The sequence below is a fragment of the Lichenostomus cassidix genome, chromosome 4A (genome assembly GCF_008360975.1).
Source record: "Lichenostomus cassidix isolate B80296 chromosome 4A, HeHo_3.0, whole genome shotgun sequence".
Classification (NCBI taxonomy): Eukaryota; Metazoa; Chordata; class Aves; order Passeriformes; family Meliphagidae; genus Lichenostomus; species Lichenostomus cassidix.
The window spans coordinates 2,659,721-2,672,341 of record NC_139485.1 but is presented as its reverse complement, the minus strand read 5'-3'; the positions used below and the strand labels follow the sequence as shown (position 1 = coordinate 2,672,341).

At 40.4% G+C, this 12,621-nt stretch overlaps 1 protein-coding gene across 4 annotated transcripts in view; it reads left to right on the top strand.

Moving 5' to 3' along the window:
* ATRX (ATRX chromatin remodeler) overlaps positions 1 to 12,621 on the top strand; it is a 65,417-nt gene extending 52,796 nt beyond the window's left edge. For 3 of the 4 annotated variants that reach the window (XM_085060063.1, XM_085060062.1, XM_085060065.1), the window contains 8 exons: positions 1,525 to 1,633; positions 2,636 to 2,813; positions 4,111 to 4,305; positions 6,478 to 6,627; positions 7,615 to 7,737; positions 8,311 to 8,406; positions 8,874 to 9,002; positions 9,746 to 12,621. In XM_085060063.1, the coding sequence (XP_084916189.1) occupies positions 1,525 to 1,633; positions 2,636 to 2,813; positions 4,111 to 4,305; positions 6,478 to 6,627; positions 7,615 to 7,737; positions 8,311 to 8,406; positions 8,874 to 9,002; positions 9,746 to 10,024 (1,259 nt within the window). In that variant the 3' untranslated portion in view covers positions 10,025 to 12,621. Of the gene's footprint in view, positions 1 to 1,524; positions 1,634 to 2,635; positions 2,814 to 4,110; positions 4,306 to 6,477; positions 6,628 to 7,614; positions 7,738 to 8,108; positions 8,198 to 8,310; positions 8,407 to 8,873; positions 9,003 to 9,745 lie in introns of those variants that run through there. The other variant, XR_014852168.1, reaches the window with a different exon arrangement.

Sequence of the window (12,621 nt, the reverse complement as noted above, 5' to 3'; positions counted from 1 at the left end):
CTCCTGATGATTCTGTTCATCCTTACACAGAGTTTCATTCCCACTGCATGTGGATTGAAGAATCCCTTCAAGTCTTGCCTTTCCAATCTCTCATCCAACTTTTCCATGTGTTTGCACTTAGAGATAAGGGAAAAGTGGCTCAGTGATGGTGACACTGCAGTTACTGGGAGTCTCCAGTTTCTGTCTCTCACAGATCTCTCATTTCTGCCTGGTGCTTCCTTTTCTGAACCTTTGTCATCTTTAGATATTACTAGATGTCTTTTTGTGGAGTTGGTGCTTTTAGCCTGAGATAATGTTTTAAAGAGTTTTGGGGCTTGTTCATGTGTGTTAGTTCTGGCCAGCAATTAGATGATATATCATGAAAAGATTCACCTTGCCTGACATAACTCAACAATCTGTCTCTCAGAAAGGATTGAATTGAGCAGTGCTGGCTCCCGAAAATGCTGTTTCCTTTGTAACTGATGGCTCAGGGGTATTAATTTTGTGTACATACACCTCAATGGCCACAGAAAATGGAAGGTTACTGTCAACTCGGGAGAGAAGAAAATCTTCCATCAGCTGTAGTTATTTTTTCCCCCAATGTGACAAGAAGCTGCAGTAACTCACAGGGTAATTAAACTCAAAGATTTTGCTGGATTTCAGTTCCAAAATGAGCTTGACCTTTGAAATCTCCTTTGGAGCACTGACATGTTAGTGCTGGTTGTTGGGGGACTGACAATGATTCTGGAACATGAGCCAACCTGGATCAAATGGAAAAGTCCAGTTAGTGCTCTAGTACCTAAAGATTAGATGTAGCAACATCTTTGGTACTTTTAAAATTTAACTTTGGCTCCAGGTTAAGCCATAGCTCTTCAAATGTATATACACAGATAGAAATAGTGAAAAATAAAAGGACCCCCCTCCAAAAAAGCTCAGGTATTTTCAAATAATTAAATTTAAATTCAAGCTCAGAACACTTCTTCATTATATATTTGTATCTTTAAATATATCATGTTATATTTATCATATAAATATATGATATATATATTTATATATATATGATATATATATGATATATATATCATATATATCTTTAAATATAATTTATATCTTTAAATAAAACTGCTTTGAGGAGTTGATCCTTTTGTAGAAAAATAGTAAAATTTTCAGAAGGAATTTGTAGGGAGAAATACTGGATACATTTTGCAAGGTAAAATGATATTGACAGCATTTATTCTCATTTTGAATAATTTTAGACAAAATTGGCTTAGGGTTAGTACAAGCCATTGCAGGCTTGTGGATGATTTTTCTGTCATAATACATATTTTATATATTGTTATTTTAGCTCTGCTACATACTTTTCAAGGCACTCCGTGCCAAGTACCTGTATTCTCCAAAAACATGTGATCTTCTGCCATTGTCACATTAGTGTATTTTATGTTCCATATTTGCTCTTTGCTCTTTAGGGAGTTGTGTATACCCAATGTTATCAGTCTGGTTATTTACACCATCAGCATCTCCATAACTTGGCTGTTGCATTTACAGGTGAAGGGAAATGGTTCAGAAATATTGATTATTATCGCTTGGATGGCTCCACAACAGCTCAGTCCAGGAAAAAATGGGCTGAAGAGTTTAATGATGAAACGAATGTGAGGTGAGATCTCTGCTGAGTGGTATTCTTTATTTCCCCTCTTTTTCTTTCTTTTGTTCCCCATTTATTATTTTTATTAGCTTAATAACCTTAACTCCAGGCAGATAATGACCCCAGTGTTGGCAGAGCTCACCAAAAAATGTGCAGCAGTGTGTGACTTCAGAGGGTTTCCTTGCTGTTTTCATTGTCCTTTAGATTGTAACCAATTTAAATCAGAGAAAGTGTTTTTATTGCAATGACTTAAAAGGATATAAGGACCTAGGAAGGGTGTGGCCAGGAGGCTGCAGTCCCTGGGCCACTCAGAAGCAAATAACTCTCTTTGCTGTCTCCAAAATTGGCTCCCAGCCCTCCACTGCTCATCCAAAATGGGACTTTCTGGTCTGATTTGGGTAGAGAGGTACAAACTTGTAGCTGGATGAAGTTAAGGAACTTCACCTTCCTCAATTTGTTTAAAAAACAAAGTATATAATTATGTTGCAGTCATTTATAATGTGCAGGGGGGGAAAAAGTTAAGTAAACTAATTCAGTGTTAATACTTTAAAATAGTTTATTCTGTCAGGTGTGTGTCAAGAAGAAGTTCCAAGTTGAACCTGAGTGAGATGGCATTCAAAATTGCTTCAGATAATAAAGAGTGTCATTGGAGAGTTACCCTGAAAGTTTGCAGGCCAGGAGAGAGTTTCAATAGCATGGAATCTGCCTGTTTAAAATTATGGTTTAATTTGATATAACTAATTTCATTAGAGCTTGAAAACGCAAATCCCGAAGTTTTTTCTTCCCTGCCAGTTTTTGTTAACAGCTGCTTTGCAAAAGGCCTTGATGTGTATTTTTGGGAGTGTATGTTTTGCTAGAAGTGTTGTTCTTGTAAAATCTGCATCTGTTTTATGCTTAATACATGATTTCAATGAAGTTTTAGAGTTATTTCAGTGTATGAACAACTCCATAGTAACACAGGAGCAGCAGTTATTTTCCAAAATACTCATATTTTGCAACTCTTCTCTGTTCCAGAGGCCGCTTGTTTATCATATCCACCAAAGCAGGTTCCCTGGGAATAAACCTGGTGGCTGCTAACAGAGTCATCATCTTTGATGCCTCTTGGAATCCTTCCTATGACATCCAGAGTATCTTCAGGGTTTATCGCTTTGGCCAGAACAAGCCTGTGTTTGTGTACAGGTTTTTGGCTCAGGTATGTTCCTGGCTGGTATTTCTGGGATATTTTATCCTGCAGTCAAATCTGGGAGCTGTGGCTGTTGGGATTGTACCTGTTTGGGTTTGTCTTGGAGTCTCTAGTGATCCACACTGATCTGTAGCAGTACTTGACCACTGAAGTAGCTCTTGAAGGAAAGAAGGGTAAAATAAATGACAAATTATTTCCTGTTAAGTCCACTAAGTCCTCCTTGTCTCACACTTTGTGTAACACAAAGTCTGGGATTCCAGCGGTGATTCACATGTCCAGACTCAGAATAGCTTTTTGAATTTGCACCCCACTGAAAATTCTGAATGGAGCAGACCCTGCAGATGATGTTGTTTTTGTTAGGGAATAGCCCTGCCCAGGGCAGCTCCTCCTGCAGACCCTGATGGTTCAACAGGAATGAAACCACTGGGAGATAAAGAGATTTTTGTAAATAGACATCCAGTCCTGACTTGAAAACTTGTGTCACACCCTGCACTTGTTAAAGATGTGTAACAATTCTGGTGGACACTGCTCTGTGCTTTATGTCAGGCCATTATTTCTGTTAGAGGTGTCTTGCTTCAGCTTCTGGTTCTTCAGGTGTGACAGAGGAGCCTGGAGATCCTTTCCCAGTGGCACTTAACCCTTGATCCAGGCACTGTTTCCATCCCAACTGAAGCAGGTCCTTGTCTGCGACATGTTACACTCAGAAATGGGGCTTTTCTTCAGGCTTCAGTTTATTTTTGTAGTTTTCTCTGTGCACTTTTGAACTGTTGATATCCTTTTTAAATTATGCTGTTCAGAACAGGCTGTGCTGTTCTTGTCCTTCTCAGTCATCTTTTTTTTTTTTTCCAAAAAATAAGTATTTTTCCTTTTTTTTCATCAAAGATCTAATTTTTTTTGTACACAGCTGTGGTGAATTAGACTTGACTGCTTCCCTTTCCCTCTCCCCTCCACCACAGAGATATGGTATCTGTTTTCCTTTTCACAGGCTGCTCAAAGCAGCAAAATAAGGTACATGCTGTGAAAATTGCCATTTTTTGGTCATAATCCTACTTGGGGGAATTGAAGCATAACTGGATCTCTTAGAATCACCACTAAAAGGACAGTTTTCTTCCTCAATGATATCTGTCCCATGCACAATTCCTGCTGTGTTGCTTCCAGCAGGTTTTTTTCTTTTCCTGCTCATCAAGCAAAGGGGGATAGAAACTTGATGGAGGAAACAAGGCAAACACAACTGCTGGGTTGTTCTTTTGGTTCTTTCCTCTCTGGAAGTGTTTCCTGTGGACAGTCAGGGTGTGTCTGTGTTTAGGGAACCATGGAGGACAAGATCTACGACCGGCAGGTGACGAAGCAGTCGCTGTCCTTCAGGGTGGTGGACCAGCAGCAGGTGGAACGTCACTTCACCATGAACGAGCTCACTGAGCTCTACACCTTCGAGCCAGACCTGCTGGATGACCCCAACTCGGAGAAGAAGAAGAAGAGGGACACCCCCATGTTGCCAAAAGTAAGTGGTGCCCATCGTGGGGAATTGTGTGCTGTGAAAAGCACCTGGGTGTGTTTAAAGGCGTGAGATATTCCAGGCTTTTAGTGCAGAGCAGTGCTGGCCACTTGGAATGAATAGCATGAAACACTAAAATACATAATTAGTGTTATAGATCCTATAATGAGCTGGGTGAGAAGTTTCCCCTCAGTGTAATTGACACTGTGAGAGAAAGATACTCATTCAAAGACCAAACTTTTAAGTCAGAGCAAACAAAGACACTTTTCCACACATTTTGAATAAATAGAAGTTTGGCTGCATGAAACTGTGGAAAATTCAAATTCACATGAGTGGGTGCTGGTGATACCCAGCACAGCCTCAACTTGTGATAGCACATCTCTCAGGTGGCACTGGAGGTAAGAGTCAACTCAATCCATGTTTTCCTTCCCTAAGACTTTCTGGACTTCAGTTTTTTGTTTAACTTCCTGTGGGGACCATTAGTCAAAAAAAGGTGTCTTCAGGCTGAGTGATCACTTGGTCACCTTTGCTGTATTTAAGTATAGAAATAATGACAGTGTAATTTACAGAAATAATAATTAATAATTAATTACAGACCATGAGCTTTATGTGAGTGTAGTGACTACTTAGCTAACCTCGAGTAAAGGCAGTTTTCAGAAGCAGGTTTTGTTGTTATTTCTGTATAGTAGCAGCAATTGAAAAGGTGCAAGGTGAGAAAACTGTTGAATTATTTTGGTTGTATTTTGGGTGCTTTGCTCTGAATTTCAGCTCTGATTGGAAGTCTTCTTTTAAATCAGAGAGGTTTAAGACTGAGCTGTTGTTTGGGGCTTTTTTAAAGCAGGTTTTCACAGACTCCAGACTCAGCTCCCATAGAATTTGTGTGCTGGGATGGACTGGGCTGATATGGAGCTGATGGGAAGAGGTTTTTCCCCCCAAATGCTGGCAGTAAAAACCTGTGAATTACAACATAACCTGCATTCCTTCATGGAAGATTTCCTTTCTAATACACTGATCTCTCTGTAGCATTTCATTTCCATTGGGAATTTAAAAAGACAAATGTCTTTTTTAAAATTCAAACCCCTTTTTCAGTCTTTCTTCATATTTTCATTCATCACCAGGATTTCATCCTAAAGCTTACAAACCAACTGATAATCATTATTCTGTCAACAAGCTGGGAGGGAGCTGACCATGAAAACAATGATTCAGAGCAGACAAGAGAAGGGTTGAACAAAGAGCAGCTTATTGATAACTGGTTAACATAATTAACTTCCCAAACACACAGAAACAAATAGCTTTCTGTAGCTGCTGTGACAGAACCCCTGGTCAGGACTTCCACACACAGTTCCCAGAGTGGCTGCAGAAATCTGTTTGCTTGTGGGCACTTCTTCCCAGTCATTGTTTTCTGAGATTATAAAATGCCAGGGTAGGATGGGCTGGATTCCTGCTGGTGCAAAGCCTGGCAGAATGAGGGGTGTGGAGGAGGCTGTGGGTTCTCAGATAACTCCTAACTGAATCCTTTCAGGAGTGGTGCAGAAGTTCAATGATGTTTTCATATTAGGAATTTTAGCCTGGATGCTGTGGTGTGTTGGAGCTTCCCTAATTGATCAAGCTCATTAGCCACACAGGTCATTTAGAAAACCCCTGCTCAAGAATGACCTTCTAAAAGGAGGTGCAGCAGGAGCAGTTTTTCATAGTCCTGGAGGGATGTTTTCCTTCATCCTTTGCAGCATCACCTTGACTTTCAGACTAAAAGGTTTAACTTGAAGAAGTTGGAGATGTTGGACTCAAAGTACTGCTTAGTGTTTTAAAGCTTATAGAGATGCTGTTTGTGTAAAATAAATGCAGATTATTGATTATCTCCAGCCTAAGCACAGGAAAAGTCCCTGAGTACATTCCATTCTTCTTAGGATCTGAAAGTGCATTTACTGTTGTGGAATCTGAGTGTATTCCTGTGGTTTATTAAGTGATTGGACTGTCATCTCTGCAACAGATTGTTAATCCATTGCTCTCCCTCTGAGGAAAATTACACTTCTAAATGATTTTCAAGTTTTATTGTGCTGTGGAGTGCTTGGAGCTGCTGTGTGTGGAATGGGGAGGGAGCAGGAGGGGAGACACAGGGAGCAAACAGAGCAGAGCTGCAGAGTGACTTTCCATCCCTTTATCTCCTGCTTTGAACAGGACACGATCCTGGCAGAGCTGCTGCAGATCAACAAGGAGTACATCGTTGGCTATCATGAACATGATTCACTCCTGGACCATAAGGAGGAAGAGGAACTCACTGAAGAAGAAAGGAAGGCAGCCTGGGCAGAATATGAAGCAGAAAAGAAGGTAAAGCTGTTTAATCTGGTTTATGTATATGAAAATAACCTTTCCAGGTTTAGAGTCCCAATTACCTTTTCAGTTAGTCTTGGGGTAATTAAATTTTCTTATAGACCAAGAAATGAATATGTAAAGCAAATGTTGACATAGGAAAAATGGAGATACTCTGTCTTTTCTTTGTTCTTTCAATGCTGGTTCTTTCTGTGTGTTTTCTTTGTTACTTTAATTACAAGTTACTTTTACACCTGCATTTATTTTCTAATTTATGGGTGTATACAAAATTGGGTGTGTGGGGTACACCAGAGCACTGTGTGTTGTTAAAAAAAAGCTGTGCCTTTTCCCTTAGCAGGGGTATAAGGAAAGTTAATGAAATGCTGCCAAGATAGAAATTCTCTTTCAGATTTGCTGGTGTTAACCCAAATTACCTTTTGAATTTCAGTGGGTCAGGTACCCTCAAAAGCCTTCCTCTGAGAGTGAAAAAAGTGTGTCTATAAATGGCCACTGACCATCTTGAGTGAACTGACAGAAAGGGTTGGGGAGGGAGAAGAAATAGGGAAATATGATACAGCAAAATCTGAAGTTGCCCTGTGAGAAATCCATGTGGGCAATGAGCTTTACATTCCTGCTAATAAATTATGCATTTCACTTCTACAGAATTTGATTACAGGCTGGTCAAACTCAACATTATGTAGTGTGTTTTCAATATAAAAAAATTCATCTTAATTATAGAATATAATTAAGCTATACTAGTAAGCCTTTTTATTCTTAGTATATCAAATAATGACAACTAAGCTAAACTCAGAGATTATTCAAGTCTGGAACTTGGGTTCCTCTGTGACTGAAATGTGGTTCTGAGTTGAAGTTTGGGAACCTCCATGATTAATGTTCAGTGCCTGTGGCCCTCTCTAGGGGTTAATTTGTTTTTATGGTTATTACAGAAGGCCATGAATTATCAGTTATTAAGTGATAACTGAATAGTTAACTTGTGTTTTTCAGGGCATGACCATGCGTTTCAACATGCCAACTGGGACCAACATGATTCCCACCAATTTCAACTCTCAGACATATATTCCTTACAACTTGGGTGCTCTGTCAGCAATGAGTAACCAACAGCTGGAGGTAAGTGCACAGCGTGCCTGTGTTGCTGCAGGGGTTTTCTGTCACAAATTGTGGATAATGTCAGTCTTAAATATCTTTATGTAATTGTAATCTGCTCTTAAGAGTTTGGAGGTTTGGGTTTTTGGGGTTTTTTTGCACGTAGCTTTATGGAAGTGTAACTTTCATGTATATAAAGCTATACCTGGGCAGTCTGTCAGGGTTCTGGAACACCACCTGCATTCTTTGCAGGCTTTTAATTACCCCTTTTGAAACTGTAACATCTTCAAGTCTGTATGGTAGAAAATTTACTTGGGTTGCAGCACTCTCGTGCTGGTCTGAAAACCTGTGAGTACAAAAATAGGTTTTTACAAATACTGTCTACAAATTGCCAGGTTTGTTCATGTTGTTGAACTGCTCTGTGCTGAAATTCAGATGGGTGGCAGCTTAGACTCATTGACTTGTGCAAATTGAGAGGAAAAAGGTAATTGAAGTCTAGGTAGGTACAAGAGAAAGATTAAGAACTTGCAGAAGTTTGGGAAAGAAACGTGTTTATCGTTTCTGTGCTTTATAACTGATTTTCTGGTGTTTTCTCAGGACCTCATTAATCAAGGAAGAGAAAAGGTAGTGGAAGCAACCAACAGTGTGGCTGCAGCAAGAATCCAGCCCCTTGAAGACATCATTTCAGCCATAGTGAGTGGAATGGATAACCCTGGGTTTGGATCAGGAGTGGAAAATATTAAACACTGTCAAACAAAGATACTGCTACTACAAGTGGTCATTCAGCTAATGAATTGCATTATTAATGAATATAATTTCCAGTTGGCATTGACCTTTATCCCTGCAGTAACCCTTGGTGGGATTTAGCTGGCACAGAGCCTTACAGGAGTGGCAGTTTAGATCCATAAGTATTTGCCATGCCCTGAAAACTCTGGGTTTTGTATAAATCAGAATAACAATTATAGGCAAGTAGTTATTGTATTTGTGGACTGCTGATTACCAGTTAGAACTAATAACTCACAGTTCTGATTCTGGTGAAGTACAGTTCTGCATTGAGTGGAAGTTGGGCTGGTTTAACTCTTGGTGCAGCTGCAAACATGACCCAGGCTTTTGTTAAAATGATCAGTGCCAAGAAGGTTTTGGGTTTTTTTGCTTTGCAGTGGAAAGAAAACTTAACCCTGACGGAGAGCCAGGTGCAGGCCCTGGCCCTGAACAGACAGGCGAGCCAGGAGCTGGACGTGAAGCGCCGAGAAGCCATTTACAACGACGTCCTCGGGAAACAGCAGATGGTAAAATATCTTACATTTGTTTATCTACTGGCAGTGTTTGAATGAGGATCTTGTATGTGTTCATTCCTCAACTACAAGTGTGTGTTTAGGCACATAAATATCCTCCCAGAACGGCCAGCAGTGCTGGGGTTCATTTTCTGGCCTCAGCGAGGGAGATGCAGGAGAAGTCCATAAAAATCCACTGGCCAGGTTTTCGAGCTGAAGGGCTTTGCTGCAACAAGGTCATGAGGCATAAAGAGAAATCTGATTCCCAGAGCTCAGCCAGCCACTTAGGAAACACATCTTAGAAAGTGTTGGTAATGTTGTTTTAGCTTAAAATTACTTTGCAGAATCTGAAAGTCACCCGGATGATGTCAGAGGGAAGAGTTTTCTCTCAGGCAAACAAACACTGCCAGTCCACAGGCAGGACTTTCAAAGGCAAGATAAATGGTACCTGACAAATGATGATGTAACTTATACCTGGGAATAATTTCACAGTAGAGTACATGTTGCCATGGCAACTCACCTAAATGCTGCCTGCAACACAATAGCCAAGTCTTCGGGAGAACTGAGCCCTAAATGGTGTTACTAAATGGTTTCTGCAGTAATGGGCTGGTGAATGCCATCACATTAGGGATGGTGATAACAATGGGGCTTTTTCCCCCAGCCATGCTGTCCCTAACAAATTGATTTCAGCTCTGAACCTGATCCTGGGAGCAGTGAGAAGGGTTGTGCACTCAGGCAGCTCTGCTTTCCCTCCACAGTTAATCGGTTGTGTCCAGAGGATCCTGATGAACAGGCGGCTCCAGCACCAGTACAACCAGCAGCAGCAGCAGCAGATGTCCTACCAGCAAGCAGCCATGGGCCACCTCATGATGCCAAAGCCTCCAAATTTAATCATGAATCCTTCCAGCTACCAAACCATAGATGTGAGAGGAATGTATCAGTCAGTGTCTGGTGGGATGCAGCCACCACCCTTACAACGAGCACCACCCCCAATGAGAGGCAAAAATCCAGGGCCTTCCCAAGGGAAACCAATGTGATTTTGCACTAAAAGCCTAAAGGATTGTTAAAATCAGAGAAAGAACTTTTATTTTTTTAGGAATCAATGGCCTAACAGAACTCAACTGTAAAAAAAGAAAAAAAACTTAAAAAGAATAGTTTGGTTGCTCCCCTTAAATACCATGTTCCATATTAGTGTTTCAGCTTTGTTTAAATAGGACATGATGTTTTCCCTGTTGTCAGTGATGTTGCCTAGAATCTTCTTACATATGTTGAGTACAGGAGATAACAAGTTGTTTTCAGTGAAAACAAGTCCTCCCGTTACAGTAGCATCTCCACAGGTTTCCTGTCTAAACTCCTACGCTTGGCTTTTCGTGGCTGCAAAGCTTTGGGAAGCTTAGGAAGGACTGCAGGTCTGTATGTTCAGTCTGACATATGTGAATTGTAGACAGCTGAGTTCTTGATTAGAGTTGATTCCTCAAATTATGGAATACTTTTCTGTTTACCCATTTCTTTCTATTAGTGGGAAGGTTGTAACAGAAATAGTCTAGTTTCCTTCATGGATGATCTGTGTTGAATGGAACAGGAACTGAAAATACTCTCTGAAAAAAATAGAGTGCAATATTCGTAAATACTACTGCTCTGAACCTTCTGAGGCACAGGGAAACTGTGCATCCAGCCTTAAACACGACTGGGCCTTCCCCAGTCTGCTGCCATTTCTTATTTTCAGTTCCATGTGATGGAATAACAGCTGATGGTCTGGGAGTGGGAGATGATTTCCCTTCACACACCAATTCTATGGCTGTGGAGTCCAGCACAAAGCACATTTCTGGTAACTCCTTCATGCTGGTGCTACTGTCTCTTCCCATTGCCGGCAGTGGGGGACACAAGCCAACACAATTCAATTCCTGCTGGTTTGGGGGGAAAAGTGCTGATGGTGGCCAGGGCCAAACCCTGTCAGAGAACCCCCTTGAATGTGGCAGAACCATTGCCGACTGAAAATCGATGCAGAGAAAGTGCTGTAGCAACTTCCAGAGCTGCCACAACCGGGAAATGATTTTATTGGTAGAGTTTTGGCTATGCACTCCTCCCCACCCCTTCAGTTGTGTGAAAACATGGCTTAGGACACAAAGAGCTTGATTTGTTTTGTTGTTTTTGTTCTGTTTTGGCTTTTTTTAATGTAGGTCAGAGATCATTTCCTGGTTTATTCTATATCATTATTACTCTCTTTGCCCACACTTGTTGTGCTTGTGAAGATCCAGTTAAATGCAAATAGAGCTTTTCTTTGAATAGTTTGGTTGATTCTTACCCCCCCAAAAAAACCCATTGATAATCTGGGGGCACAAGTAAGTGGCAGAACATGGAGGTGGTGGTGTGTGGACAACAGAGGACTCTGGAGACGGATGGAGGTGTTGGCTCCAGATCGTGCTGGACTCTTCTGCCATGCTGGCATGAACTAAAATCCTTCTGGTTCCTGGAAAGTTTGTTACAGGAGTTTGAGTTCTTGCCCTGAATGGACAAGTTTTGCATCTAAACATGCAGATGTTACACGATGTTTTGGTTTGTGATTGACACTTGGTTTGTGACGTGGACAGAGGTTGGTTGGGCTGGTGCAAACCCAGCTGACAAGTTGCTGTCTTGGACTCTTTGATTACAAAATCCCACAAAAGACCCTCAGTGTGTTCTAGTGCTCTGCCAGCTCTACAGTTAACTCTGATCTGGGGGAGGGAGCAAAGAGAGATGTGTTGGCACTAGAAGAGACAAAACGTGAGACGCTGAGACAAACATTTGAAGGCAAATGTACTCTGGGCAACTCTCACCGATATTCCTACGTGTTGTGAATAAGAGAAGTACTTTCTACCAAACCTGGGAATGTTAAATGGAGTTTTACAGTAACTCAAAGACTTAAATGTGGAAGTTTTAGGCAACATTGAAAGGCACATTTTATTTCATCCTGGACAAAAACCTATGGATAACAGAAGACTAATGCATAAGAAGGAATCCGAGATAAGCATTGAAGTAAAAGCTGGACCACTTTGCGTACGTTTCTCACTCGACATTTTAGCTGCATAACAATGTGCTTTGAGTATAACATCAGGCTTTAACCAGTACTTAAAGACAGAACATACATCAGTAAGATAATAAAAGGCTCATTTTTATATTTGTTTTAGATGTTTTAACTAGATAAAAATGGCTTAAGATGACGAATAAAAATGTTGCTTGTAATACAGTTTTGCCTGCTAAATTATCCACATTTTGTAACCTGTTTATTCCTTTGGATGTAAAGCGTTTTTGCTTAGTATTGTGATATTGTATATGTTTTGTCCCAGTTGTATAGTAATGTTTCAGTCCATCCCAGCTTTGGCTGCTGAAATCATACAGCTGTGAAGACTTGCCTTTGTTTCTATTAGATGGCTTTTCAGTTCTGTATTAAATATCTTAAGTACTATAGAAAAGGTGTCCCCTCTTCCTATAAGGCTGTTTTGTAATATATATAAGGACTGGAAATGTGTTTTTAAAGAGAAGAAGCATTCAAGTATGACAATATACTATCTGTGTTTTCACCATTCAAAGTGCTGTTTTAGTAGTTGAAACTTAAACTATTTAATATCTCATTTAATAAAGTGACCAAAATACA